At 44.7% G+C, this 27,458-nt stretch overlaps 1 protein-coding gene across 3 annotated transcripts in view; it reads right to left on the reverse strand.

Moving 5' to 3' along the window:
* The window catches only part of LOC126161329 (solute carrier organic anion transporter family member 4A1), a 1,079,633-nt gene that overhangs the window by 632,831 nt on the left and 419,344 nt on the right, over positions 1 to 27,458 (reverse strand). For all 3 annotated transcript variants that reach the window (XM_049917087.1, XM_049917085.1, XM_049917086.1), the window contains one exon: positions 16,850 to 17,051. In XM_049917087.1, the coding sequence (XP_049773044.1) occupies positions 16,850 to 17,051 (202 nt within the window). The remainder of the gene's footprint in view (positions 1 to 16,849; positions 17,052 to 27,458) is intronic.

Here is a 27,458-nt window from a genome sequence, read left to right on the forward strand (position 1 = left end):
TTCTCGCATTTTCCGGGCCACTGACTAGGGTATTACGCACGCCATTCACAGATCACTTGATGTCCCACGTCAATTAGAGATTTGTTTACGTGCCATCCACCTGAGTTTGTGATCTGCCTAGGGAATTTTGTGTCTGGTGTTGCGTTTGTGGTATTTGTTCTACTCTACCCGTCAGGAGAGGTTTGTACCTGCTTCTGTGCTTATGGGTTTGGTTTCTACCTTACTACCGTACAATGGTAACCATTCGATTCAGTACAGAATACAGGTTGCACGTATTTCTAGTTTGTTGCTGTTGAGCATGGTGAATTGTATATTTGCGGAATACACCGACATGATGTTATTGGCCGGCCGCTGTGGCCGAGCGGTTCTAGGCACTTCAGTCCGCAACCGCGCTGCTGCTACGGTCGCAGGTTCGGGCATGGATGTATGTGATATCCTTAGGTTAGTTAGGTTTAAGTAGTTCTAAGTCTAGGGGACTGATGACCTCAGATGTTAAGTCCCATAGTGCTCAGAGCCATTTAATGTTGTGCAGCGAAGCAATAAGACTGGTCGTCAGTGGAATCCGGGGCGTTTTCGACAGCACCAGACGCGCTGTGATGCACCTGTCATCCGTACAGCAGCAAAACTGTGTCTGTATGAAAACCTGACGTGTACTCAGCCATGACAACGCCCCGCTCTTGCTGTCCAGGGTCTTGGCATGAGACGACATGCTGTTGACTGCTTAAGCGATTTATTCTGACCACTGGAGACTATATTGTGGCAGTCAGTCTTCGCCTATACCGTCGAGCAAAACTGAAGCGCGAAGATCGACTTCCAGGCCGCCAGACATCCGCTGCTTCCTCAGCGTTCCGATCTCTGCCATGGTATCTGTGGTGGGGCTCGCTGCTGTGCAGCTATCGATACTGGCAAGCCATTGCTGCAGCAACCAAATATAGGCCTAGCTGTCTCTGCTGCAGCGAGTACATACAAATACCCACAGGGGACAGCATGCACACAATAACGGTTACAGCATGCCTGTCATTTTGTTTCTTTTACTCAAATTAAGTATGATATCATTAGACACGTTAAATTTTTATGTAAGTATTTTTGTATTTACTTATGTAGCTATTTTCTTATAAATTCGGCTAAACCAATCAATGTAGCATATCTCACGCATGATTGATTGTCAATTATGTAATGCTGTAGAAGACTGGCAGAGATTACAGTATATAATATTGACTAAAGCTGCCTTATTCAGCAGTGACATCCTTACTTCTACGGATCTTATTTCGTCTGCCGCGACCAGCTGTCATACTGGGGGTAACAGTTGTTAACTTGAGGTACCTTGGATGGAAAAAGTCAGTAACATGCAATCAAGAAATTGAACCAAGGATAACTACTGCATAAGAAATTCTTTATGGGAAAAAGGAATGAAGGAAAATATTAATAAAAAGTTTCCCCTTTTTAATTATTGCAGTTTATATTTTAGACGTTGTTTAGCCATATTTTCATCCCGCTTTAATGAATGTGGATTATTACTGTATTGCAGCGGGAAGAAGCTTGAAGATGGTCTGAGAAAGGGGGCCGAAACCGGTTGCTAACGAACAACAATCTGTAAACACGATCGAGGCTGTTTTTATATGATTTTTAGCTTTCTTCAGTCCCTGCATGAAAAAAAGGTTGGCAGGAAGCGGGTAGAGGTGGAGAATAATGAAAGTTCGGTTATGGACCAGCGTAATGGCCAGAAGACATCGTGTACCAATGTCCCGACGATATTGGGGTCCATACAAGAGAATGGGAAACGGTTGGAAACGTCTACACGGGCGCGTTGGAGTCACGATGTTTCCGACAGTTGAAGAGACAAGTTCGAAATGGACGACATACGTTAGGGGTGTTCAGTGTATCGTTTATAGCGCGGTCACAGGAGACGGTGCACTCAACGACACTCGACAAGTAGTTTGGACGGCATAACCTGCGAGATGCAAGCACTGGCCAAGGATACGTTTAGCATCGTCGCAGAGGGAATGCGTAAGGATCGTCGATCACTGCACTGAAAGCAGAATTGGTGTACGTGAGTCCAGCGTTCTTCAGCTGCTTGTTTACAGTCATACGAGTTTGTTCTGTGTCACTGTCTTGAGTCAAACATTTTGATGTTTGACTTATCGCGAATACTGCATGCAGTATTGTAGAGCAACACGTATACCGTAACCAGGCGTAATTATTAATGATGTTAATAAGGTGCACGTGTTCTGACAGATTTCGAAATACCCAGCCAGAATACACTCCTGGAAATGGAAAAAAGAACACATTGACACCGGTGTGTCAGACCCACCATACTTGCTCCGGACACTGCGAGAGGGCTGTACAAGCAATGATCACACGCACGGCACAGCGGACACACCAGGAACCGCGGTGTTGGCCGTCGAATGGCGCTAGCTGCGCAACATTTGTGCACCGCCGCCGTCAGTGTCAGCCAGTTTGGCGTGGCATACGGAGCTCCATCGCAGTCTTTAACACTGGTAGCATGCCGCGACAGCGTGGACGTGAACCGTATGTGCAGTTGACGGACTTTGAGCGAGGGCGTATAGTGGGCATGCGGGAGGCCGGGTGGACGTACCGCCGAATTGCTCAACATGTGGGGCGTGAGGTCTCCACAGTACATCGATGTTGTTGCCAGTGGTCGGCGGAAGGTGCACGTGCCCGTCGACCTGGGACCGGACCGCAGCGACGCACGGATGCACGCCAAGACCGTAGGATCCTACGCAGTGCCGTAGGGGACCGCACCGGCACTTCCCAGCAAATTAGGGACACTGTTGCTCCTGGGGTATCGGCGAGGACCATTCGCAACCGTCTCCATGAAGCTGGGCTACGGTCCCGCACACCGTTAGGCCGTCTTCCGCTCACGCCCCAACATCGTGCAGCCCGCCTCCAGTGGTGTCGCGACAGGCGTGAATGGAGGGACGAATGGAGACGTGTAGTCTTCAGCGATGAGAGTCGCTTCTGCCTTGGTGCCAATGATGGTCGTATGCGTGTTTGGCGCCGTGCAGGTGAGCGCCACAATCAGGACTGTATACGACCGAGGCACACAGGGCCAACACCCGGGATCATGGTGTGGGGAGCGATCTCCTACACTGGCCGTACACCACTGGTGATCGTCGAGGGGACACTGAATATTGCACGGTACATCCAAACCGTCATCGAACCCATCGTTCTACCATTCCTAGACCGGCAAGGGAACTTGCTGTTCCAACAGGACAATGCACGTCCGCATGTATCCCGTGCCACCCAACGTGCTCTAGAAGGTGTAAGTCAACTACCCTGGCCAGCAAGATCTCCGGATCTGTCCCCCATTGAGCATGTTTGGGACTGGATGAAGCGTCGTCTCACGCGGTCTGCACGTCCAGCACGAACGCTGGTCCAACTGAGGCGCCAGGTGGAAATGGCATGGCAAGCCGTTCCACAGGACTACATCCACCACCTCTACGATCGTCTCCATGGGAGAATAGCAGCCTGCATTGCTGCGAAAGGTGGATATACACTGTACTAGTGCCGACATTGTGCATGCTCTGTTGCCTGTGTCTATGTGCCTGTGGTTCTGTCAGTGTGATCATGTGATGTATCTGACCCCAGGAATGTGTCAATAAAGTTTCCCCTTCCTGGGACAATGAATTCACGGTGTTCTTATTTCAATTTCCAGGAGTGTATATGGTGTAACAATACACGTTGTGAATGTAGTCCGTAGAGTTGTGACAGCGCGGAAACAATCACTACCATCAAAAACACTAAGTTACAGCCGCGCGGGATTAGCCGAGCGGTCTCAGGCGCTGCAGTCATGGACTGTGCGGCTGGTCCCGGCGGAGGTTCGAGTCCTCCCTCGGGCATGGGTGTGTGTGTGTTTGTCCTTAGGATAATTTAGGTTACGTAGTGTGTAAGCTTAGGGACTGATGACCTTAGCAGTTAAGTCCCATACGATTTCACACACATTTGAACATTTGAACTAAGTTAAAGTGACAATAAAAATGTTTCGTCATACTCACGAAATCAAGAGCTAAACACACGGAACATGTTCTTTTAACTCACAAACAGGCTCATATTTCGCATATCATCACAAAAACTGAGAAAAATGGAAGTAGATATCACCAGTGCAGCAGTTTGGCAGAAGTAGTAGCAGCAACTGAATCGTAATACTAAGTGAGAAGACAGCTCAAAGATTAGTGGCTCAATCTCGACCTTATATTTTCATTTCATCCTGAGTACAGTAATGCAAATAATCCTTCTACGCTGCAAATGAGAAGCAGTATAGAAATACAACCTATGCTGCACAGTACAGACAGTAAAATGAACTGCAAGGTATGCTGTCAAACGTGTGTTTTTCTAGGAATATTTTTCGAATCTGATTGCTACAATCCCAACCTAATTGTATTTCTCTCCGACATTTCTTAAGTTTTGTGGCAAAATAAAGAGAAATTCACTGATGGTGGTGCTACATGACCGAAACTTTAGTGAGTAAACAGTGTACTACAAATAATTGTGTCTTGCTCTTGAGTGAACAACAAAAACTGTGATTTTCTGTAGGCGAAACTCTCAAAATTTATTTAACCACATTCCACACTCTGTACAAGTTTAAGTCAGTCTCATAAAGAGTCACTTGAGGGTTGAGGAGGATCATCCTTAACTGTCCTGGGGCAACGTTATATTGGAACTGGTTTATCATTGCATTTCATCCATCTGTTGCCAAATGGCAAATTCCTCGACCACTTCAAGGGCCATCAGTGGTGGTTGCTGAGCATAATGTTGAGTTTGCGCTTTTGAGGTAGAGTGTAGGATAAAAGGAAGATAAAAGGTGAAACCATGTGCCAGTACAATGTCTAACAGCACCAGACGGACCGCCGAACGTCTTCCTCATCCGATGGACAGTTCACCACCAACAATGTCACAGGCCCTTACTCTGAGACATTGCAGACAGGAATGGAATTCAATCTACGATTTTGACACACACTATGAGGATAAAAACTTTATGCCGAACACTGGTGACTAAAATGTTCTTCTACCCCCAGAATTCGAACCAGCTGCCACCGGTACTCCCCTACAGCAGTGAACGTCAGCAAACTCGGCTAGGGAGGCCGTCTACACCGTCTGTCATGTAAAATAAAAATAAAAAAGCTACTGAAACACTAATTTTTAACATCTTCAACTTTTATAAGCCTGACGTCCTCAGTTGCGTACAATACTACCGTATAATGATAAGTATAGCGCCGGCCGGTGTGGCCGAGCGGTTCTAGGCGCTTCAGTCTGGAACTGCGCGACCGCTACGGTCGCAGGTTCGAATCCTGCCTTGGGCATGGATGTGTGTGATGTCCTTAGGTTAGTTAGGTTTAAGTAGTTCTAAGTACTAGGAGACTGATGACCTCACATGTTAAGTCCCATAGTGCTCAGAGCCACCTGAACCGTCTAATTATTAATTTAGGACAATCACAATTGAATAAAACATAACTTTCATGTCATACGCGTTTCTATGTCAACTAAATGGTATAAACAAAAATATGTACATATTCCAGGTCACTGAAGATGCCTTGTAAAGAATAAAGGTTCAAATGGCTCTGAGCACTGTGGGTTCAAATGGTTCAAATGGCTCTGAGCACTGTGGGACTTAACATCTGAGGTCATCAGTCCCCTAGAACTTAGAACTACTTAAACCTAACTAACCTAAGGACTTCACACACATCCATGCCCGAGGCAGGATTCGAAACTGCGACCGTAGCGGTCGCGCGGTTCCAGACTGAAGCGCCTAGAACCGCTCGGCCACACCAGCCGGCAAAGAATAAATGCGAAATGCGTGTAGTGAAGTTGTGATTAGACGGTCCCAGAGTAATAATTATCATTATACAGTAAAACTAATTTTTAACTCTGTAACTTAGGCGCTGGTTCCTACTTTTGACAAATTGTTCAATTTGAACCAATCTTGCTGTTAGGGACTGTTGTTTACAGTCTAGTTAAGATTGGAACGACAGTCAAGTCACCGATGTCGTATCCACTGAATCAGACGAAATTATTATTCTCTGGAGATCAAAAGAACTGTAAAATGTTTTAGAAAAGGTGAATGCAAGGTGCGGAAAAAGGAAATTGACACTAAACAGTAATAAGTGTAAGGTCATACATATTAGTGCTAAAAAAATTCGTTAAATTTTAATTACGCAATTAATAACACAAATTTAAATTAAACTAAATACCTAGGGATTACCGATACAAACAACTCTAATTTGAACAATCACACTGTAAATGTTGTGGGGAAGGCGAACCAAAGAGTGCAATTTGCTGGCAAACAATACGAAATTTCAATCATCAACTTTCTATCCCGAATGACAAAATACTTTGTTGACTCCCACCTACAAAGAGAAAAAAAATCATCGTAATAAAATAACAAAAATTAGAACTCGCACGGAAAGATTTAGGTGTTAGTTTTTTCCCCGTGCTATTCGAGAAATAGCTTGAAGATTGTTCTATGAATCCTCTACCAAACCCTGAAAGTGTGAATTACGTAATAATCTTGTAGCTATAGATGTAGTCTTATATTCAGCTCTGTTTTCGGGAGCACGGCGGGCGTATGTGCCCGTCCTGCTAACCAGATTTAGATTTTCCGTAAATGGCTTAAGGCGAATGCTGGGGTGGTTCCTTTGAGACAGTACGGCCGATTTTCTTTCCCATACTTACCCCAATCTGAGCTAATGGTCGATCTCTAATTACACAGCCGTCGACAGGACGTTAAACCCTAATCTTCTTTACAGGCATACGTTCAGCTCTTGTCAGTTGCCTGCTAAGTCATATTTTCTGTCGGCATCGAAATAAGAAGGTATCAGGTGTCACGAGTCTGCGACGTGGCCTCCGAGAGACACACGTTTCTCATTTAAATTCCGAGAAACAGGACACCGGAACATATTAACATTTCAGAAGCATGCTATTAAGAAACAGAACGAGAGGAAAAAAAATTATGCTGTGTGTGGAAGCAAATATCTCGAAGCGTCGTTACGTTCATCGTTTTGTAATGACCACTTAATGACCGGTGTCAAAGCGAGGAGCTCTGGTAAACATCCCAGTTAAGTAAAGGTCGTCGCATTTTATGTAAGGCGAATGCCCGGAAATGCCGTGTCGAGAGAAAGAGTTAACGTCCCTCTACAACGACGTCATTGAAAAAATTATTAATGTATTCTTGCGTATGAGAGACATTAACTCTATCGTTCGTTCAAGTAATGTGCTAGCCTACTCTCTTCGCTGCCAGCGTGTCGTCTACGACACATGGGATTGGTGACCTTTTATTTGCAACAGAACTCATGTAACGTCAAAGATACACTCGCCAATAATTGGTTTACTTCTTCAAGGGGTCGTTACCTAATGCACCAAGTTTATGCGCTCGGTGTCGTCGAATAGATGTAACAGAAATATTAGAGGGATTCACATGCTTCTAATGCTCTGGAGCTGAAGGAAAATTGGTTATAATTGAATTTACAGTTAGAATACAGTATGAAGAAAAAAAATTAAACCTGTGCAGGTATGTAGAACTGAAGAGTTAACGGCCGGGCAACACACGTTTTAAGGATCTCGCATAGTTTACTTTCCGTATTATCTGCTACTTCTAAACATACTGAAGTCGGGCGATGTTCCCCGTACTGCCACTTTATCCACACAAAGAATTCTGTCTTGCAGTTTCAAATATTCCTCGAATGTTTTGAATAAGCATGGACTCCAGGACTCGTGACCGAAGTGGAGAGGCGAGGTTAATACACTGAACTCTTCCGAGAAGAACTGAGTTCACTTTCCGGTCAGGCAAATTTGATTTAGGTTTTCTGTGGATTCTCGAAATATCTCAAATAAATGATGGGATGACACAGTATGTGAAGCGGAGATGTGAGTTACTTTGCAGCACCTCGCAAAGTCGATTTGCCATAACCGAATTTATGGGACGCACCCTACTTCTCTCATTTTGGACAGTCGTTCATTAGAAGCCCGCACCGCCTGGACTCGAACTTCAGCCTCATCAAAGTAAAATGTCGAAAATTTTTGTTAGAGTTTCAACTACTTCTCGTATTCATTCGCATTAGTCAGGGCACTGACTTCGTGAGTAATGAAATTTATTCCTACCTAAAGCGACATATGAAAATGAGTGGCGGACCAATGCTCGAACCAGGATTACCCACTTATCGCGTGCAGTTGCCACTTAGGCTATCCGATCACACTTCTCGGACCGATCGAAATCCCGTATGTCACACTCCTATCAATTTCTCCCCGCAGATGTACATCTATAGCTGTTACAGTTAAGGAAGGAAGGAAGATTAGGTTCAACGTCCCATCGACATCGAGGTATTAGAGACAGAGCACAAGCCCGGATTGTGTCAAGGGTGGGGAAGGAAATTGCCCGTGCCCTTTCAAAGGAACCATCCCGGCATTTGCCTGCAGCGATATAGGGAAATTACGGAAAATCTGAATGAGCGAACGCGGGTTTGAACCGTCGTCCTCCCGAGTGCGAGTCCAGTGTGTTAACCACTGCGCCACGTTGCTTATTTATGATCGTAAGTTGAATTTCAGGAATATTTCTAGAAGCGTTTATTAACAAATTTGTCGCAGTTGCAGTACATATGTCTGGCTGTTTGGCGACTAGTTCCGAACCAGCTGGTTCATTCTCAAGCCTGACGTACTGAGGCTACAAAAATAGTACATAATGGTCAGTGAGCAGTGAATATAAATGTGGGCACATGCTTCAAAAAAAAAAAAAAAGGAATAAATTTCAGTATTTGAAACTGTAGTCCGTCATCAGATAAAAATAAGTATTTGAATAACGTTAAGTTTCGGATCAGATAAGAATTTCCGGAAAATCATAGCTCCCCATGTTTGGTTCAAATGGCTCTGAACACTATGAGACTTAACATCTGATGTTATCAGTCCCCTAGAACTTAGAACTACTTAAACCTAAGGACATCACACACATCCATGGCCGGGGCAGGATTCGAACCTGCGACCGTAGCAGCCGCGCGGTTCCAGACTGAAGTGCCTAGAACCACTCGACCACAACGGCCGGCCCCCATGTTTGCTCAAACTAATAACGGCTGTGTACGATTACCATACTGAAGATGGACGAGCAAATAGAGGTCTATAAAATTGAGGTCATTGAATATTGTTATAGAAGTTTCCACTGTTTTTTTGTTGCGCTGACTTGCAACACAATAACAGCTTTTCTGTAACGCGTAAAAAGTCTATTTCTCTATACCAGATGAGTTAAATTATAGAAAATTAGAAGTTACTGGCGTAAATAGCTGCAGAGGATATCCGAACTGGTGTCATAGTACTTAATTTTAGACAGAAAAACTATAGTTTGCTGACATCTTGCGGCTATACGCAGTGAAGCATCCAGCAACAATTCGCAATAATGTTGACCTCACGACTGCCTTGACATGTGTACTCCATCTCCCTCATATCGAGGTGCAATGCCCTTTGCAAGACACTAACAAGACAAGAATATTTGTAAATATTTAAAATGCAAACGTATCTCGTCTGTAATTGTTTTCGCAAGTACTGTTATTAGTTCTAGTTAAACGTGATACTTATTTCTGCAACTTTCAGCTTTTAAATTAATTTACGTTTTGAAATAGTATCTCATCCACGGTATGACTGCTCATTCACTTAAGAAGGGAAAGTAGTGTGCGTTCTACGTGATCAAGGAGAACAGAAAAAATCATTTAAATCATCGTATGCAGTCCCTTCCTGATGACTGCATTTTATTGCCGCGAAGCACATCCTAAATCTGACGCACCATACCAGTCAAGTAATGAAAGTTGTTGTGAAGAAGTACTGAGGCTTCTTACTGATAAAACAATGAAAACTCTTTACTAGCTCACACCGTAGTTTGCTACATCTCTTTCAGTCAAAGAACGTCGCCTCGGTAAACTAGCCTACTTTTTTGTAGAACACTGTGGAATGGACACGTAAAACGATCCGTGGCCTATCATCTTTTCCTTTTAACAGAGAACGCAGTAGTTGCGCTAAATGCACGGTATATATTAAGGCCTTGATGATTCAAGGAGCTCACGTATGTCTCTCAATAACGATGTGGGATTTCTCAAGTTGTGAACGCATCCGTAGGCATTGTTCATAAAATCTGCAGCAACCTAGGACATACATTTCCGCTAGCCTTCCTCAAAAGTTGTGCGCCGTTTTGCACCATAGAAAATTATTTGACTAAAATGAACGGAATCGGCGGGTACAAATTAAGGCTCGTTTATATGATCGTGAGTTGAATTTTCCGTGATTTCCCACAAATCATTCCAGATGAATGCTGGGATGGCTGCTACTTGATATGCCTTGTGCAGCATCTACCTCTTTTCTATATCCGACAGAACAGATATCACTCAGATATATTTACATTCCCGAAAAAGCGGGTGACGGCTTCTTGGCGTGTGTTTCAGGCGAGTGCATAAATAAATATCATCCATACTCCTACGGGTATCAGGATTTGCGAGTAGAGAGTTTAATGGACGAGGAACACTGCATCGCAGCGTCCGGTGAATTGGAAATGTGACTCGGGTAGGGACCGTGTCGAGATGGCCGGAGCGGTTGAGGCAAAGTGGTGAATACGGGTTGGAGTGTCGGTCCGGCACAAATTTTAAGCTTTCGCCATTGCATTAACACAACGCCCTGTGCGGCTGGCCGTCACGGTTTCTCACCTATCCTTACCTTTTCTTTTCCTACATTTCATGTTTACATGTACCTCTTTGCTTGTCCATTATTAAAAACGTATATACTGAAGTAAATGTTTGAGCTGAATTACTGTTATTATTCTTATTGTTATCGTCGTTATCAAACATAAAGGTATGCAGTGACATTTTGTCGGATTGCGTTACTGACACAGAAATCCAGCTGAATAAAAACAACCATATAAAATCCCAGTAATCAAAGCAAGATCGTCCGTGTAGAACACAGACACGCAGAAAGCTCACGTACAGAGCCGCCTCAAATTTTACGAAACCGGCATCGTCTAATTTGCTGATAAGACACTTTAAACTAAAGATGGCATATATCAAAGCGCTCAACAGCATTCCTGAAAAACCGGCCAGTTCAGTTAGCACTGTTGGCGCCCAGCCTAATTATAGTGGATGACTCCCCTAAGAGTTGTAAGGGGTGTTTTCTCCGGTGCTTATTTCACTTTCGCAGTGTGTAGATGGAGGCAGCCGAGACAAACACTGCTTACTGGGAATTTCATGCAAAGCTCAGCGTAGACGGAAACCGAGTGAGGCAGCGCAGTGGTCAGCACACCGGTCTCGCATTCGAGAGGACGACGGTTCAAACCTGTGTCCAGCATCTGATTTAGGTTTTCCGTGATTTCCCTAAATCGCTTCAGGCAAATGCCGGGATGGTTCCTTCGAAAGGGCACGGCCGATTTCCTTCCCCATCCTTTCCTAATCCGATGGGACCGATGACCTCGCAGTTTGGTCCCCCCTCGCCCCCCCCCCCCCCCCCAAACCAACAAACCAAACGTAGACGGAAAATGACGGCACGATTGTCGTTACAAAGAAAACATTTTTGGAAGTTGAATTTTGTGTGCTAATTCGATAGAACGGTGCGATATTTTGTGTAACGATGCATGTTGACAGCGACAGTAAAACAGAAAGAAGAAGCAGTACTCTAGCAGCGACTGAGTAGCCCTACTGCATTGCATCACTAGACTACGCTGCGCGGGCAGCCGCACTTCTACGGGAAAAATCGGGCCGTCAAGATGCGCCCAACAAACGTTTATCGTTTTGATATTTCCTTCGGGACATATCATGAAACAGGATATCGCACTATTACTCGACAAAGCGAACTTTAGATCCGAGCAAAGTCAAAATCCAGTTGAAGGTGAAACGCGTGTTTACTTGGTAATTAAAACACGGAAAGCGAACGCGGAAAATATCTTCGCGAGCAGCCGTGACGCCTTGCTGTTACCATATTAACCCAAGAACACTAAAGAGAGGGGAATGTTACATTGCTACTAAACCATAGTAAATTTTACTACTTCAGGTTTTATTCAAAGTACAGGGTTATTACAAATGATTGAAGCGATTTCACAGCTCTACAATAACTTTATTATTTGAGATATTTTCACAATGCTTTGCACACACATACAAAAACTCAAAACGTTTTTTTAGGCATTCACAAATGTTCGAAATGTGCCCCTTTAGTGATTCGGCAGACATCAAGCCGATAATCAAGTTCCTCCCACACTCGGCGCAGCATGTCCCCATCAATGAGTTCGAAAGCATCGTTGATGCGAGCTCGCAGTTCTGGCACGTTTCTTGGTAGAGGAGGTTTAAACACTGAATCTTTCACATAACCCCACAGAAAGAAATCGCATGGGGTTAAGTCGGGAGAGCGTGGAGGTCATGACATGAATTGCTGATTATGATCTCCACGACGACCGATCCATCGGTTTTCCAATCTCCTGTTTAAGAAATGCCGAACATCATGATGGAAGTGCGGTGGAGCACCACCCTGTTGAAATATGAAGTCGGCGCTGTCGGTCTCCAGTTCTGGCATGAGCCAATTTTCCGCGGGCTACGCGTGAAACTTGCCCGCACGCGTTCAACCGTTTCTTCGCTCACTGCAGGCCGACCCGTTGATTTCCCTTACAGAGGCATCCAGAAGCTTTAAACTGCGCATACCATCGCCGAATGGAGTTAGCAGTTGGTGGATCTTTTTTGAACTTCGTCCCGAAGTGTCGTTGCACTGTTATGACTGACTGATGTGAGTGCATTTCAAGCACGACATACGCTTTCTCGGCTCCTGTCGCCATTTTGTCTCACTGCGCTCTCGAGCGCTCTGGCGGCAGAAACCTGAAGTGCGGCTTCAGCCGAACAAAACTTTATGAGTTTTTCTACGTATCTGTAGTGTGTCGTGACCATATGTCAATGAATGGAGCTACAGTGAATTTATGAAATCGCTTCAATCATTTGTAATAGCACTGTAAGTCATAGTTTATAGTTTATGCACTAGTTAATTGCTTTTGTAAGGTCTCCAACTGTATGTCACATACAAAACAAGTACAAAATGCCCTTTTTCACACCCTATATCGACGATACCAGACTGGGGATAAGCGCGAATTGATGCCAACTGCAATCGAGGTTTAGTAATCTAGGATTAAAATTACGGTCGACGAGAAGGAGAACAGAGTGACAGTGCTGTCGGAAAAGATGATGTAACGTGCAAGGAAAATGTTGAAATTGCGTAAGTCGACAGTGTCCAGATTACGGCCGACGGGATACGGCGCTGAACGGAATAGGATTCAGGTACGAGTTTCAAATCAAATGGCTCTAAGAACTATGGGACTTAACATCTGAGGTCATCAGTCCCTTAGACTTAGAACTACTTAAACCTAACTAACCTCAGGACATCCGACACATCCATGCCCGAGGTAGGATTCGAACCTGCGACCGTAGCAGCAACGGGGTTCCGGACTGAAGCGCCTAGAACCACTCGGCCACAGCGGCCGGGAGGTACCAGTTTCAGAGAAGAAGCTTCACAGTACAAATATCCCACTGACGATATCGGTTAAAGTGTTATTAAGCAGCAATTTATGCGAGATCACGAACAATACAAAGAAATATCAAAGGTGCCAAAAAAAAAAAAAACAGCTTTTGTCGTCTAGAAGTAGACTCAAGGCTATCAAGGAAAGACACTGGACTCGCATTCGGGAGGACGACGGTTCAATCCCTCGTCCGGCCATCCTGATTCAGGTTTTCCGTGATTTCCCTAAATTGCTCCAGGCAAATGCTGGGATGGTTCCTTCAAAAGGGCACGGCCGACTTCCTTCCCCATCCTTCCCTTATCCGATGAGACCGATGACCTCGCTGTTTGGTCTCTTCCCCCAAACAACCCAACCCCTAGCAAGGAAAGTCTGAGATAACTAGTCTATGGGAATTCCTTTAAAAATGTGCCACAATATATTCGCCATGTCAGTCAACTAGACGACAGTTTCAAAAAAGAAATACTGTATCAGATTTTTGCGAAAAAGTGGTCACTGGGTTATTCATATGAAACATAGATATCAAAGTGTTAGTGTGTGACGGTATTGTACAAAACTGCTGCTCAATGTTTTTATTTTATTTCACTTATTTACTGTAATTGGCTTCGGGACGCGGAGATAAAACCATTTCATCAGTGGAAGGTGCGAACGTGTGTTGCGACAATTCAGAGGGTTGGGTTATTTGGGGGAGGAGACCAAACTGCGAGGTCATCGGTGTCACTAGATTAGGGAAGGAAGTCGGCCGTGCCCTTTCGAAGTTACCATCCCGGCATTTGCCTGGAGCGATTTAGGGAAATCACGGAAAACCTAAACCAGGATGGCCGGACGCGGGATTGAACCGTCGTCCTCCCGAATGCGAGTCCAGTGTGCTAACCACTGCGCCACCTCGCTCGGTGACAATTCAGACATTAGGACCGAGCCGTAACCTGGTACGAAGTTACATGTGCTTAGATTTGTCATGTGAAACCATGCTGGCGATTTTCGTGTCGGTTATGACGGTACGAATATTAGAACAACACAACACTCAGCCCCCGAGCGGACAAAAATCTCTGACCCAGCCGAGAAATGTTTAGCTGTTATGCTGCCTGGCACTAGGGTATAGACAGCGCTCAGCATGAGGCACAGCTACAGAAGGGAGAGGATCCTCCTTCCCAAAAATAAATTTTATTACAAGCGTTCGTAGTGTCAGATATATAGTTTTCCAAATTTCACAGCTAATTTTCGGAGGAAAGTAAGAGTTCTGAAAATGGCGAGGAATTTTAAGAAATTACAGATGCATTTAGCAAAGGATTCTTTTCAGATGATTGTGTGATGGCCTGCCCCCACATGGAGGGCTCACTACCTGACCGGTAACATTTCAGCCACGTAAAGGCACACATTCCTATGCTGACAGTACGTGGTATCAACAACAAATCCCGGACGGTTCGTAAGCGCGCAGGTCGAACTGGAAAACTTCAGCACGTTGAGGAGCGGAACACAGAAAGGGAAAGACCCTCTACTAAGAAGAAAAAGTAACAGATAGACTGCCTTCCGGAGCTTAGGTGAACACTACTGGAATAAACAATATTCCCATCATTCGCACGCTAACATAGCCATAATGTGCAGACCTGTGTTCATAATCGCAGTGCTAAGCGAAACACTGCTTATAATGAGTACTTCTGAGTCTGCCACTATACGGTTCTTAAATTAATTGTCTGATGCATGTTGTTCTCAAATTTTCAGACTAATGCTTCTCAAATGCAATATATCTATGAAATGCAAATTCTTGCATGTTATGCCAACGCAATGTTCTAAGTACTGATGCAAAGAAATAATAATAATACATTAAAACATTTTATGTACGGAATTTTATTGTTATTACTATTCAACTCGAAGATATATGTGGCATGTTGAAAGTGTGGGAGGCCGCAATTATATTTGGGGGGGGGGGAGGGGGGGTAGTAAGAAACTTCGGGCCCGTCTCACCCAAGGACGAAACCATGGATCCGCGTCTCAATCTCCAGTTGCAAGAATCACAATTGAAAGAAAAACAGCCCTCGGTCACTATTTTTAACAAATTAAACTGGTTTCAACACTGCTAGGAGTGTCTTCTTCAGAATTTAAAACAAAGAATGGTCTATATTCTATAACATGGTCACAGAATAATGACTAAAAACGTATGACAGGGTATAAGCACGGAAGCGTCCGCCGCTCGTGGTCTCGCGGTAGCGTTCTCGCTTCCCGAGCACGGGGTCCCGGGTTCGATACCCGGCGGGGTCAGGGATTTTCACCTGCCTCGAGATGACTGGGTGTTTGTGTTGTCCTTATCATTTCATCATCATCCAGGAAAGTGGCGAAATTGGACTGAGCAAAGATTGGGTAATTGTACGGGCGCTGATAACCACGCAGTTGAGCGCCCCACAAACCAAACATCATCATCATCATCAAGTACGGAATCATCGTAAAAGACTGACAGTACTTATATGTCATGTATAAAATAATAAATAATGCAAAAGGGCATTAGTCACAAAAATATTTAAGATAAAGAAAACTGTGATGGCGAGCCACTAAGGGCTGCTCATTATTTGCATGGTGCAGATTGCAACCATTGTTTGTTTTAAATTCTGAGGAAGACACTCCTAGCAGTGTCGAAACCAGGTTAATTTGTTAAAAATAGTGACCGAGGGCTATTTTTCTTTCAATTGTAACTATTCACGGTCTCTGAACGTGCAGCCATGTACAAAATTTTGAGTTGCAAGAATACTTAAGTGTACGCTGTTACTAGCTCCCCCTCCCTGATCCCTCCCAAGCCCTCATCGTGTTACTCGCGTGTAAACATGGAGGTGCTGCCACACTGACCAAGTACTCAGTAATTTAGGGACATTCCGTTCATGGACTGGGTGCCACATAATAAACGCAATTAGCTTCTTCTGTTTGGACTGACTCCACCTACACTCGACAAAAAACCGAATTACTAATAATATGTTTGTTCGCATGACCATAATCCGCAGCAACTGTTATGTATCAGTCGCTGATTTTCCCTGTCTTAAGGTTACTGCAAATTAAGAGCATTTTTCGCCACATACGTTTCGTTTCCGGTCGTCATTGGTGGTATTGGACTACAGAACATGTAAACATGAACTTACGAGTAAAAGCGAAACGCCTTTGGTGAATAATACTCCTATATTGCTGTAAGTTTAAGTCGGGAAAGACAATAATAATTTAAACAAATTACGAACACCTGCTGAAGCAGCAGAGAAAGTGCGCCTTGCGACACTTCAGTGGAGTCTTCCTGCTTACAAGGCAGCGCGCACGGTGAACAGTAAGCTGGCGTGGGCGGCTTACCTTGCATGGCGCCGGCCCAGCAGAGCCAGAAGAGGACCCACTTGGCGGTGCGGAAGCGCTGCAGCAGGCGCGGCCGGAAGAAGCACCAGCCGCAGCGGGCGTCCGACGAGCCGCCCCCGCCGTCGCCGCCGAGCTGCGAGCTTCCGCCCCCGCCCCCGCCGCCGCCGGGCTCGCCTCCCGTGCCGCCGCCGCCCCCGCTGCCCTGCAATGGCAAGAAGCACGTCGGCATCGCTTCTTCCCTACGCTGACATCGGCTCGTCGATCCCTGTAGCAGCTCTCTCCGACACACTACAGTTCGCCAACAGTTCACGTCGTCTTCATCGCAGCATTCGATGCCCGAAGTCGATCACAGCAGAGAAGAAACGCTACAGTCTAAAAACGTCCTTAACATCACCTCCGTGGAGTCGTAATTTTGCGCACTGTCACTCAGCGATGGCAGATTCAAAATTTCTCAAATCTAGCTTAAAAACTTCAAACCCTTCCCACTGTCAATAATTCGCCGTATCTGCAATACTCCTTCCTCTAAACCTCAGCCAAGTCTTGTGATATTGCCAACGCAAATATTTTTTCACATGCAATAGAAATCTCCCAGGGGCAACAGTTCTCTAAATCACGTGCAGACGTTCTTAAAAGTCCTGGAGAATAATATTATCAGCCGCTGTACGGCAAGACGTTAGCTCCTCCCTGCAATCCGCGGGTAAAACTCGCGTTATTGCCAATGCAAACACTTTGCGACAGGCAAACTAAATTTCAGTTAATAATTCTCTGAATGACGTCAAGACCCCTAAAAATCTTCTGACCGCATTGCTATCCCTGTCACAGCGCTGCTTTTTGAATAAGACGAGCAAACTCCTACCACAAAACTTCTTTTTATCACCAACTGATACGCGCAGATCAATGGCCACGTATCGTCCGTACGAACGCCGGTCTGTTTATGGCTGCCTTCTGCATCAGGTGGACCGGACACTGAATTTTGGCACAGTGTCCAAACAATGCGTATTCTCAGCACACAGGATGCACACCTACGCCTCCCCTTCTGAGAACTGACGACTCTTCAGCCGGCTCCGGTGCGGGAATGCTTAATCGGCACACCTTCTGCGCACGAGATGCAGCCGCCGGCGCACTGAACTCACTCGAAGAGGAAACAACTGACTCTCCTCCGTTTGTTTTCTCTGCGCCGCTGATAACGTCCACTTTCTCCGCCGTCCACGATTTCCGGCGCGCTGGCACGCTGCGAGCAAAGAACTCGTCCCTCGGAGTGCGCGTTTGTTTGTGTGTGTGTCCAATTGGTTCACCCGCACGCTACACAGCACGTGGCCGAAATCCTGCGTGTATTGATTTCGCCAGAGGAGCAACAAGTCTCCCTCTTAGCGGGCCACGTGGCGTAGAACGCCGTCGCACGCGCTGGCCCGCCTGGTACGTTGTCCGTCACGTGTGCGTGTGACACACTTGCACTTCGCAAGCTATCGCTGAGGACGACTGAAGACGATGCTCGTAGCTTCGTAGCTGTGCTCGTTCCCGATGACTTGTAGGTCCGTCTCCCTGAAAGCGGCGATTTGTCACTCGGAATGGCAGGGGCTATTGCAGAACAGTTCACAAATCAGGTGACAGGTGGACAACAGTTATGCGAGCCAGCTGTCTCTTGCGTTCCGTCACGCTGCACGTCGTTAGCATACCGTTCAGAGAGTGACGCGCAAGGCCACTGGAAGACGAGAGTAACGGCGGCGTTACCTAGCCATTTTCTGCTCTACCACCTCTCCAAACTAGCACTCGTTTCGTAGTCTCTTTACCCAAACAAATCTCTTATCTTTATCGCAGTTACAAATAGTCCTCCTCACTGATTTAACACCTCAATCATTGTCGCAGAGAGGAATAGTTCTGTACGCTATCACCTGTGCTACATTCCAGCTGTCAGTATTTGAACAAGACGAAACTTCACTGCAGCTTTACCATCACAGTAGCAAAGTATTTGTTGTGGTGGTTGGCCAACGACTCTCTCGTAAATACGTAGCGATGGCAACTAGTTGAGAATGGATGAAATAACCAAACAAAAGTTTCAGATTTACTTAATTATAGCACAGAATTCAAAAGCTAACAACGTTCGAGGTAATATTCGACACCACAATCATCAAACGACGGGAAATGTCATTCGCGTGGTAAACAGCACAAGCACTTGGCGTCGCTGCGACGAGAGTTATTTCCTGTAGCTGTATGTGTAATTAGACGATTACAGTAACAGCAGTGCCGTTAACGTATCGCATAGGTATAGTTATTGCTAGCACAGAATTCAAGAGCTAACAATGTTCGAGGTAATTGTCACGCGACGGGAAATAAATCTTTTTTCGCCTGGTAAATATGACAAGCACTTCACGCGGCTGCGACGAAAGGTACCGTCTGTAGCTGTTTGTGGAATTACACGATCACAATGAAAGCAGTGCCAGAAAAGCGACTTGTGCTGCGAGCTGAAGCGCGAAGAGCCCCGAGCAGCAGGCGAATCTCGTAGCCGCGCGAAGGACGCAGCCGCCGGACGCCAGCCGTGTGGTCCCTCAGCCGGCCGCAGGGTGTCGCTGTAGCGACTGCGGCGGCTCGCCCCCTCGCACGGCATTTATACCGCGCTGCTCCGCCCACCGGCGACGCCACGCACCCACCACCGACGTGCGCATGCGTCGCCGGCGACGTCGGAAAACATCGCCACCAAACAGTGGATGGCCCTCCTCCGTCCACAGTAGCTTCCCCCTGCAGCGACACTGGTACCAGAGTCTTCCGGAAAGTAATGCTTCCTATTTTATAATTTTTGTTTTACAACAAACGTAAGTACTATACTGTTGTTGTTGTTGTTGTGATCTTTAGGCCGAAAACTGGTTTGATGCAGCTCTCCATGCTAGAGATGGGCAAACTCGTTCATCCTTGGGAACTAGTTCACTGCTGATCGTTCTTCTTTGGGAACTAGACTTGGCCACTGTTTCTATGTTTCGATACAGTGTATCGATACGTGGAACTGTTTCAGTGTTTCGGAACGGCTACGGTTCACTGTTTCGAAACAGTGGTGTTTCATTCCACCCTGTCTCGGATAACTGGGCCACATTCGGTCTCGAGCCAGACACAGAAACTGTATCGTTGTTTCAAAATAAGGCTGTTTCAGTCCACCTGTGCTTGGAATGGACTGATTGTATCGAAACAGTGATGTTTCATTCCGTTCTGTGTCGGACGAGATTCGGGCTCGGCACAGGTACTGAAACACAACATAACACTTCATGAAACACGTTCAAGAGTGTCTAAATCTTTTTGACAAGCAATAGCATGAAGCTTAAGATATACGAAAATAAAGCTTCGTTTCTAGCTGACTGTCCTATTTCGAAATGGCGTAACATATCCTTTATAAACATTAACCAAACAATAAAACAACGAATACCATTCACATTCAAAATAATGAATATGTGAAAATCATTAACTTAAATTACACTTTTTTTATAACATACGCTTCTCTGTTCATGTACAGTAATCATATTAAGAAACGCAAGTAAGCCTACAACATTTTGAATAAAAAAAGGCGTAGAGTGACAGTTATTAGACATATTCATAAATCTGATGTAGGTATAATTGCAAGCAATCTGTTTGACATATCACTGATAGTGTAATGGTGAACGGGAAGGACTAGGAAGCATGGTGAATTTATAGTAACGGTTCGAAACACCTTGAAAGACAAAATTTTTTTCTGTTATATTTTGTTATTTATTCGAATTATTTGCCGTTATTTGTGAGTCTATAGTCGCTGTGTCTATTATCCACAATGATTCCCTTTGTGTGCATGGAAATTAGCAGGATGGGTATATTAGCCATACTAACGGAATGTGGGAATCCCAGTAGCATATCCGTTGTTTCTGCAGTTTGCTCCCACCTCCAGTTCCGTTCGTGGTGGCCTTTCTGTCTTGAGCTATGGCTGTCCTCAGCCAATTGAAAAGTATGAAAGCCACACGACACGAAAGCAGCGCATTTTCTGCAGAAATACGAAACTGCCAAGACGCCTAAGTGATAATTTCATACTTTCTGGGATATGATTAGCGCTCTCGCAACTCATTTGTGTTTATGTGGACATACTTATACAGTAGACATTCAAGATGATAAAATGTGTAGGTTTATTAGATTACAAAACACAAACTGTTTCACTGTTTCGAAACAGCGTATCGAAACATTACATTGTACTGTTTCATTTGTTTCGAAACAGTTACGTGTTTCAGTTTGCCCATCTCTATTGGGAACCCTTCATTTTTATTCGTTCACCGTTCGTTTGTGCTTGGTATGTGGTTCTTATGAAAAACTGAAAACTAGTAGTGTAGGTGACTGACGGATGGAGGGCACCAAGAGGTGGGTGGCACTTGCCTCCCCCCTGGACTATAGAGTTTTTATTCATTACAGAATTCTTACACACTTTCAGAAGTGATTTCTGTGATTCTGCAGAACCTCTCGTTTAGCCAACCGCAGCCTTGTGTGGCTGATCGCAGGGAAATAATATAGGGTGGCGCACGGAAAACCGGCCCCGAGTACAGACTGCTCGCCAATTACGTTACGAGCAGATACAACAAAGAGACAAACATGTAATAATTAGGCAGTGAAGAAATGACAAGCTAATGGAAGCAACAATGGCGAAACAATCGATGACGATGTGTAGAGAGCTGTAGAAGAGAACATGAAAATCTCACGCGACGCGCATGGGCTATAGCACATGTAGTCTTGTAAACCTGTTGGTGGCTGTTTCCCAACTTAGTAGACCACAAGTGCCTTGTATAAAGTTCTTCGTTTCGACTTCCACTACATAGCTATGCTACGTTGTAAACAATAATCGTTTACACCCTATATTTATACTTCACGTTGTCTCTCAGTTCGTAGGCGAAGTAGACTTTATGGAAGCATAAAATAAAATGTGGTTTTCTCATCATTCTTGCGTCACACGCTTAGTAAAAAATAGGTTTTTATGTTCCATTATTAAAGTTAATGCAGCAATAATAATAATAATAATTAAGTTCGCAGTAATAAAGTTTTTGTTTTGAAAGCTCCTTCTGAACAAATGTTTTTAAGATAATAAGTAAATACGATTTTATGGCAATCTATCCAAACTAGCAGGTAATGCAAATTGGAAACAACCAAACTTAAAAATAATTAGAGCCTTTCTAAATGTAATGTTTTGTATATGAAAGATACACAAAAATCGTTTTATATGAATTTTCTTACACTAAAAATTAAGCAAATTATTGAAAGTTAGTTGCTAAATCAAGTCGATGAAACCAAAAAATATATCAATAACAAAAAAACTTGCCTTGTTTTAAGTATGTCTTCTGCTGTTCATCGATATAATGAAGAGAGCTGATATGCCCTTTTGTTACCTGAAAAGACGTACCTATCACAACGTAATGTTTATGTAATTTACATAACTATAAAATACTTTTTGATTACCGGTCGTGGACGCTGAATAGCCAGACCCAAGTGCAAGAACTGTTTGGAACACATGTTTCTAAAGCGTCTACTCTCATTTGTCTAAACTGTTTATCCTCCATGTTCCATCACCGTACATAGCTCTTGATAGCACAATCAATGTCTCTTTGGCACTAGAACGTACAGGTGAAGGGTTCTGGGCAATGAAGGGTCTACGCAAAGTGTTAGCGGCTGTGGAAGGTGCCGGATGAATAGTGAGTTGTTTTCGTTCTTCAACTCAAAAAATTGTAATTGAATGATTAAATGGTTCAAATGGCTCTGAGCACTATGGGATTTAACTTCTGAGGTCATCAGTCCCCTAGAACTTAGAACTACTTAAACCTAACTAACCTAAAGACACCACATACATCCATGCCCGAGGCAGGATTCGAACCTGCGACCGCAGCGGTCTCGCGGTTCCAGACTGTAGCTCCTAGAACCGCTCGGCCAATCCGTCCGGCCCTCCTTACTGTATTCATTTCTTTGCCTCCCTCTACAATTCATTTTTACCTTCTCTGCCCCCCCTCCCCGCCGTGTTTCCCTCAAACACTAAATTAGTGAGCCCTTGATGCCTCAGAGCGTGTCGTATCCTACGACATTTTTCTTGTCTCCACAATTCTATACAGTGCCTCCTCATTAGTTATGTCATCTACCCATCTAATCTTCTACATTCTTCTGCAGCACCACATTTCTAAAGCGTCTACTCCCTTTTTGTCTGAACTGTTTATCCTCCATGTTCCGTCACCATACATGGCTGTTGACAGCACAGTCAATGTCTCTTGGGCACTAAACGTACAAGTGAAGGGTTCTGAGCAATGAAGGGTCTACGCAAAGCGTTAGCGGCTGTGGAAGGCGCAGGATGAACAGTGAGTTGTTTTCGTTCTTCAGCTGAAAAAATTGTAATTGATTGATTAAAGACAACATTTGATTAGTAAAGATGCATAATGCTGCCAAATGTTACACCTTCTTTGCCCCACCTGTTGCAGACACTATTACTGCAAGGGGTTTTTCCAGATCGTCTTCGTCGTCTGTATATAAATGCCGTGACGTTGGAGCGCAGCCCTTCACATTGCTGGCAGAGTTTCGTGCAGAACAGTCCTGCTCGCCCACACCCACACCGCCCTTGGCTGTTCTGTATTTGCAAGAAGCCGCTCGAGAGCCGAGATTTTCAGTGTGGTAATGGGAGTAATGGGAGCATTTTGTAGGAAATTTCGTCTACTTTGTGTCGGGTGCTCATCTTCTAGAAACGCATAGTTTTCGAAATGCTGTTGTTGTTGTGGTCTTCAGTCCAAAGACTTGTTTGAAGCATGTAACATTATGTGATTGCCTTATCATTTTAAATCATTCACTAATCGAGCAGTCGCTCGGCAACAGCTACAGTTAGCAAATAATGTTGCGAGAATGTAAAAGGTGAACGACCTGTGACGTAACTTGTTTATTGTCGAAGCGCCGTCAGAGATCCAGTGAGTTATTGACTTTGAAAAACGCGGCGCGAAAAACGGACAGAAGAAGAACACTTTTACACATTTTTTTTTTTTTTTGAGGTACGAGATATTCTCGATGAACAGTTACTCATTCTTCTCTTGTCTCCTATAACTTGTGTCGGTCGCGCATGTCTTGCCGCCGTATATATTGTTAAAAATAATATTGTTCTAGTGTAAAGTAAATGTGTAATACTAAAAGTGCTTAGCAGTAGATTTATTGTGCGACGTGTATGTGAAAACGTCAAAGGAATTGTTTTCATTACGAGAAGTGCCAGTCAAAACGGCATCCATGTTAAATCCTTCATTGCAGTGTAAGTTCGTCTATTAATTGCCATAAATTCAGAGTTAAATGGAACTGGTGTATGGACTATTCATTTACTATAGAATCTATGTCTCACTTCTTCATGAAATTATTTAATTTTCTATATGTTTCTGCCAAATAGAGAGTTCACAGTCACGAATTCTTTCGTCGAGTTCGGACGGAAGTTGCATGCGGCGAAATATTTTCTCCGCGCCACATTCTACTGGTAAATGCATGGTAAACTACGGTCCCTTAGGAAATTCATGTCGAGCTATCCAAAATAATTATATTCTGAATAGGCATTTACTCTCCTCTGCAATGCAACTTCCGACTGATCAGACGATCCAACAAGAAACAGCCGCACACAGTCGGCGTTCGCAAATATGTTTCCACCGCTGATTATAGCTATATGTTACAGCACAAAAGTAACACCTTGTTATAATTAGCGACTACGAACGGGGACATTTATAACTGTATGTTTATGTATACACATTACGTAAACATATCGTTATAAGCAGCTCTCCATGCTGCTCTATTCTGTGCAATCCTCTTCATCTCTAACAACTGTAATCTACACCATTCTGAATCTGCTTAGTGTATTCATCTCTTGGTCTCCCTCTACGATTTTTACCCTCCACGCTGCCCTCCAATACTAAATTGGTGTCCCCTTGATGCCTCAGAACATGTCCCACCAACCGATCCCTTCTTCTAGTCAAGTTGTGCCACTCGTTCCTCTTCTCTCCAATTCTGTTCAGTAACTCCCCATTAGTTACGTGATCTACCCATCTAATCTTCAGCATTCTTCTGTAGCAGCACGTTTCAAAAGCTTCTGTTCCCTTCTTGTCTGTACTGTTTATCGTCAGTGTTTCACTTCTGTACACGGCTACACTCCATGTAAATACTTTCAGAAAAGAGTTCCTAACAGTTAAATGTATATTCGATATTAACGAACTTCTCTTCTTCACAAATGCTTTTCTTGCCATTGGCAGTCTACATTTTATATCCTCTCTACTTCGATCATCTTCTGTTATATTTCTTCCCAAATAGCAAAACTCATTTAGTAGATTAAGCCTCTCATTTCCTAATCTCATTCCCTCAGCATCCTCATTTTGCTTTTGTTGATGTTCATCTTATATCCTCCTTTCAAAATTCCTACTCCAAACTTTTCTTTTGTTTCCTTTACTGTTTGTTCAATATACAGATTGAATAACATTGGGAATAGGCTACAATCCTGTCTCTCTCCCTTCTCAACCACTGCTTCCATTTCGTGCCCCTCGACTCTTATGATTGCAATCTGGTTCCTGTACAAATTGTAAATAGCCTTTCGCTCCCTGTATTTTACCTCTACCAACTTTAGAATCTGAAAGAGAGTATTCCAGTGAACATTGTCAAAAGCTTTCTCTATGTCTACAAATGCTACAAACTTAGATTTGCTTTCCCTTGACCTATCTTCTTAGGGAAATCGTAACATCAGTATCGTCTCACGTGTTCCTACATTTTTCCGGAACCCAAACTGATCTTCCCCGAGTTCTGCTTCTACCAGGTTTTCTATTCATCTGTTAAAAAATCTTGTTAGTATTTTGCAACCATGACGTACTGAACTGATAGTTCGGGAATTTTCACACCTTTCAGCAATTGCTTTATATGAAATTGGAATTATTACGTTATCTCTTTAAGTATAAGGGTATTTCGCTTGCCTCGCACATCTTGAACACCGGATGGAAGAACTCTGTCATGGCAGGCTCCCCATTAGTTCTGACGGAATATCGTCTACTCACGGGACCTTGTTTCGACTTAGATCTTTCAGTGCTCTGTCAAATTCTTCGCACAATATCGTATCTCCAATCTCATCTTCATCTACGACCACTTCCCTTTCTATAATACTGCCGTCAAGTTCATCTCCCTTGCATAGAAACTGTATATACTCCTTCCCTCTTTCGGCTTTCCCTATCTACGCTTAGGACTGGTTTTCCCTCTGAGCTCTTGATATTCTTAGTGCTACTTGTCTTTTCTTCAAAGTCCTCTTCAATTTTCATATAGGTGGCATGGAAATATATGATAATCGGATGGCGCAACCCGGGCCTGTTATGGAGGATTACGGACGACCCAAGGCGTCGGACTGCAGCGGACCTTGCAAGTGGACTGCCATTTCCAAGCTGAAGCAGAGGGTGCTTCATGTGTTGACAAACTCCTATGCGCTTAGAAACTCGATTACAGCACGCTGTTTCTCACGGACCGACATAGTTACGTCACACACCATCATGTTACACACTCACAATTCGGATTCCTCTAGCAGCAGAGGGCTGCAACTTGGGTCAGCGAAGCGCGAAAGTCGTTTGAGTGATACGTGTGGCCGGCCGGAGTAGCCGTGCGGTTCTCGGCGCTACAGTCTGGGGCCGAGTGACCGCTACGGTCGCAGGTTCGAATCCTGCCTCGAGCATGGATGTGTGTGATGTCCTTAGGTTAGTTAGGTTTAATTAGGTACAAATGGCTCTGAGCACTATGCAACTTAACTTCTGAGGTCATCAGTCGCCTAGAACTTAGAACTAATTAAACCTAACTAACCTAAAGACAACACACACATCCATACCCGAGGCAGGATTCGAACTTGCGACCGTAGCGGTCGCTCGGTTCCAGACTGTAGCGTCTAGGTTTAATTAGTTCTAAGTTCTAGGCGACTGATGACCTCAGAAGTTATGTCGCATAGTGCTCAGAGTCATTTGAACCATTTTTTTTGATACGTGTGAAATGTGACAGCTTAACTGATACTGAGAACGGAATAAAAAAATTCGTAGGTGAGCCGTGGTAAAAACTGCTGTTTTGGAGAGCGCGCCGCAGCGCGTAGTGTGAAGCAGTCGCCCTCCGTTTCTGGCGGTGCCGCCGCTGTGGCAATCGCAGCTTTGGTGTCTCCCTCTGGTGGAAAAAGGAAAAGATCGCCTTTTCACGTGCATTTAAGGGGCGCTATAAGCTCGCCAGTCAGCTCATTCCTTTCCCCCATCTGCTCCTATTCCTCGAACATATCCGCGTCCTCTACACCTCCCGCCGTCTTGAACCCCCTCACCCCCTGGTTGCTCCTCTCCTCTCCCATCCCCGCCCCCTGCCACGTCTTCACCATTGTGTCCCCCCTACCCTCCATCTCTACGCCCTACATCTCCTTTCCCAAGGTGGCTTCCGTCAACTCCCCCTCCCGGATGATGCCTTCTCTCCCTCCATTTATCCTTCCTATCAACTCTGATCCTCCCTCCCCCTCCTTTCCTCTGTCCTTTCCCTGGGCACCCACTTCCCCCCCATCCTTCCGTCCTGTTTTCTCCCCACTAAACATCTCCCCACCTCCCTTCTCCCCCCCCCCCAGACC

This window comes from Schistocerca cancellata, chromosome 2 (assembly GCF_023864275.1).
Source record: "Schistocerca cancellata isolate TAMUIC-IGC-003103 chromosome 2, iqSchCanc2.1, whole genome shotgun sequence".
In the NCBI taxonomy this organism is placed as follows: domain Eukaryota; kingdom Metazoa; phylum Arthropoda; class Insecta; order Orthoptera; family Acrididae; genus Schistocerca; species Schistocerca cancellata.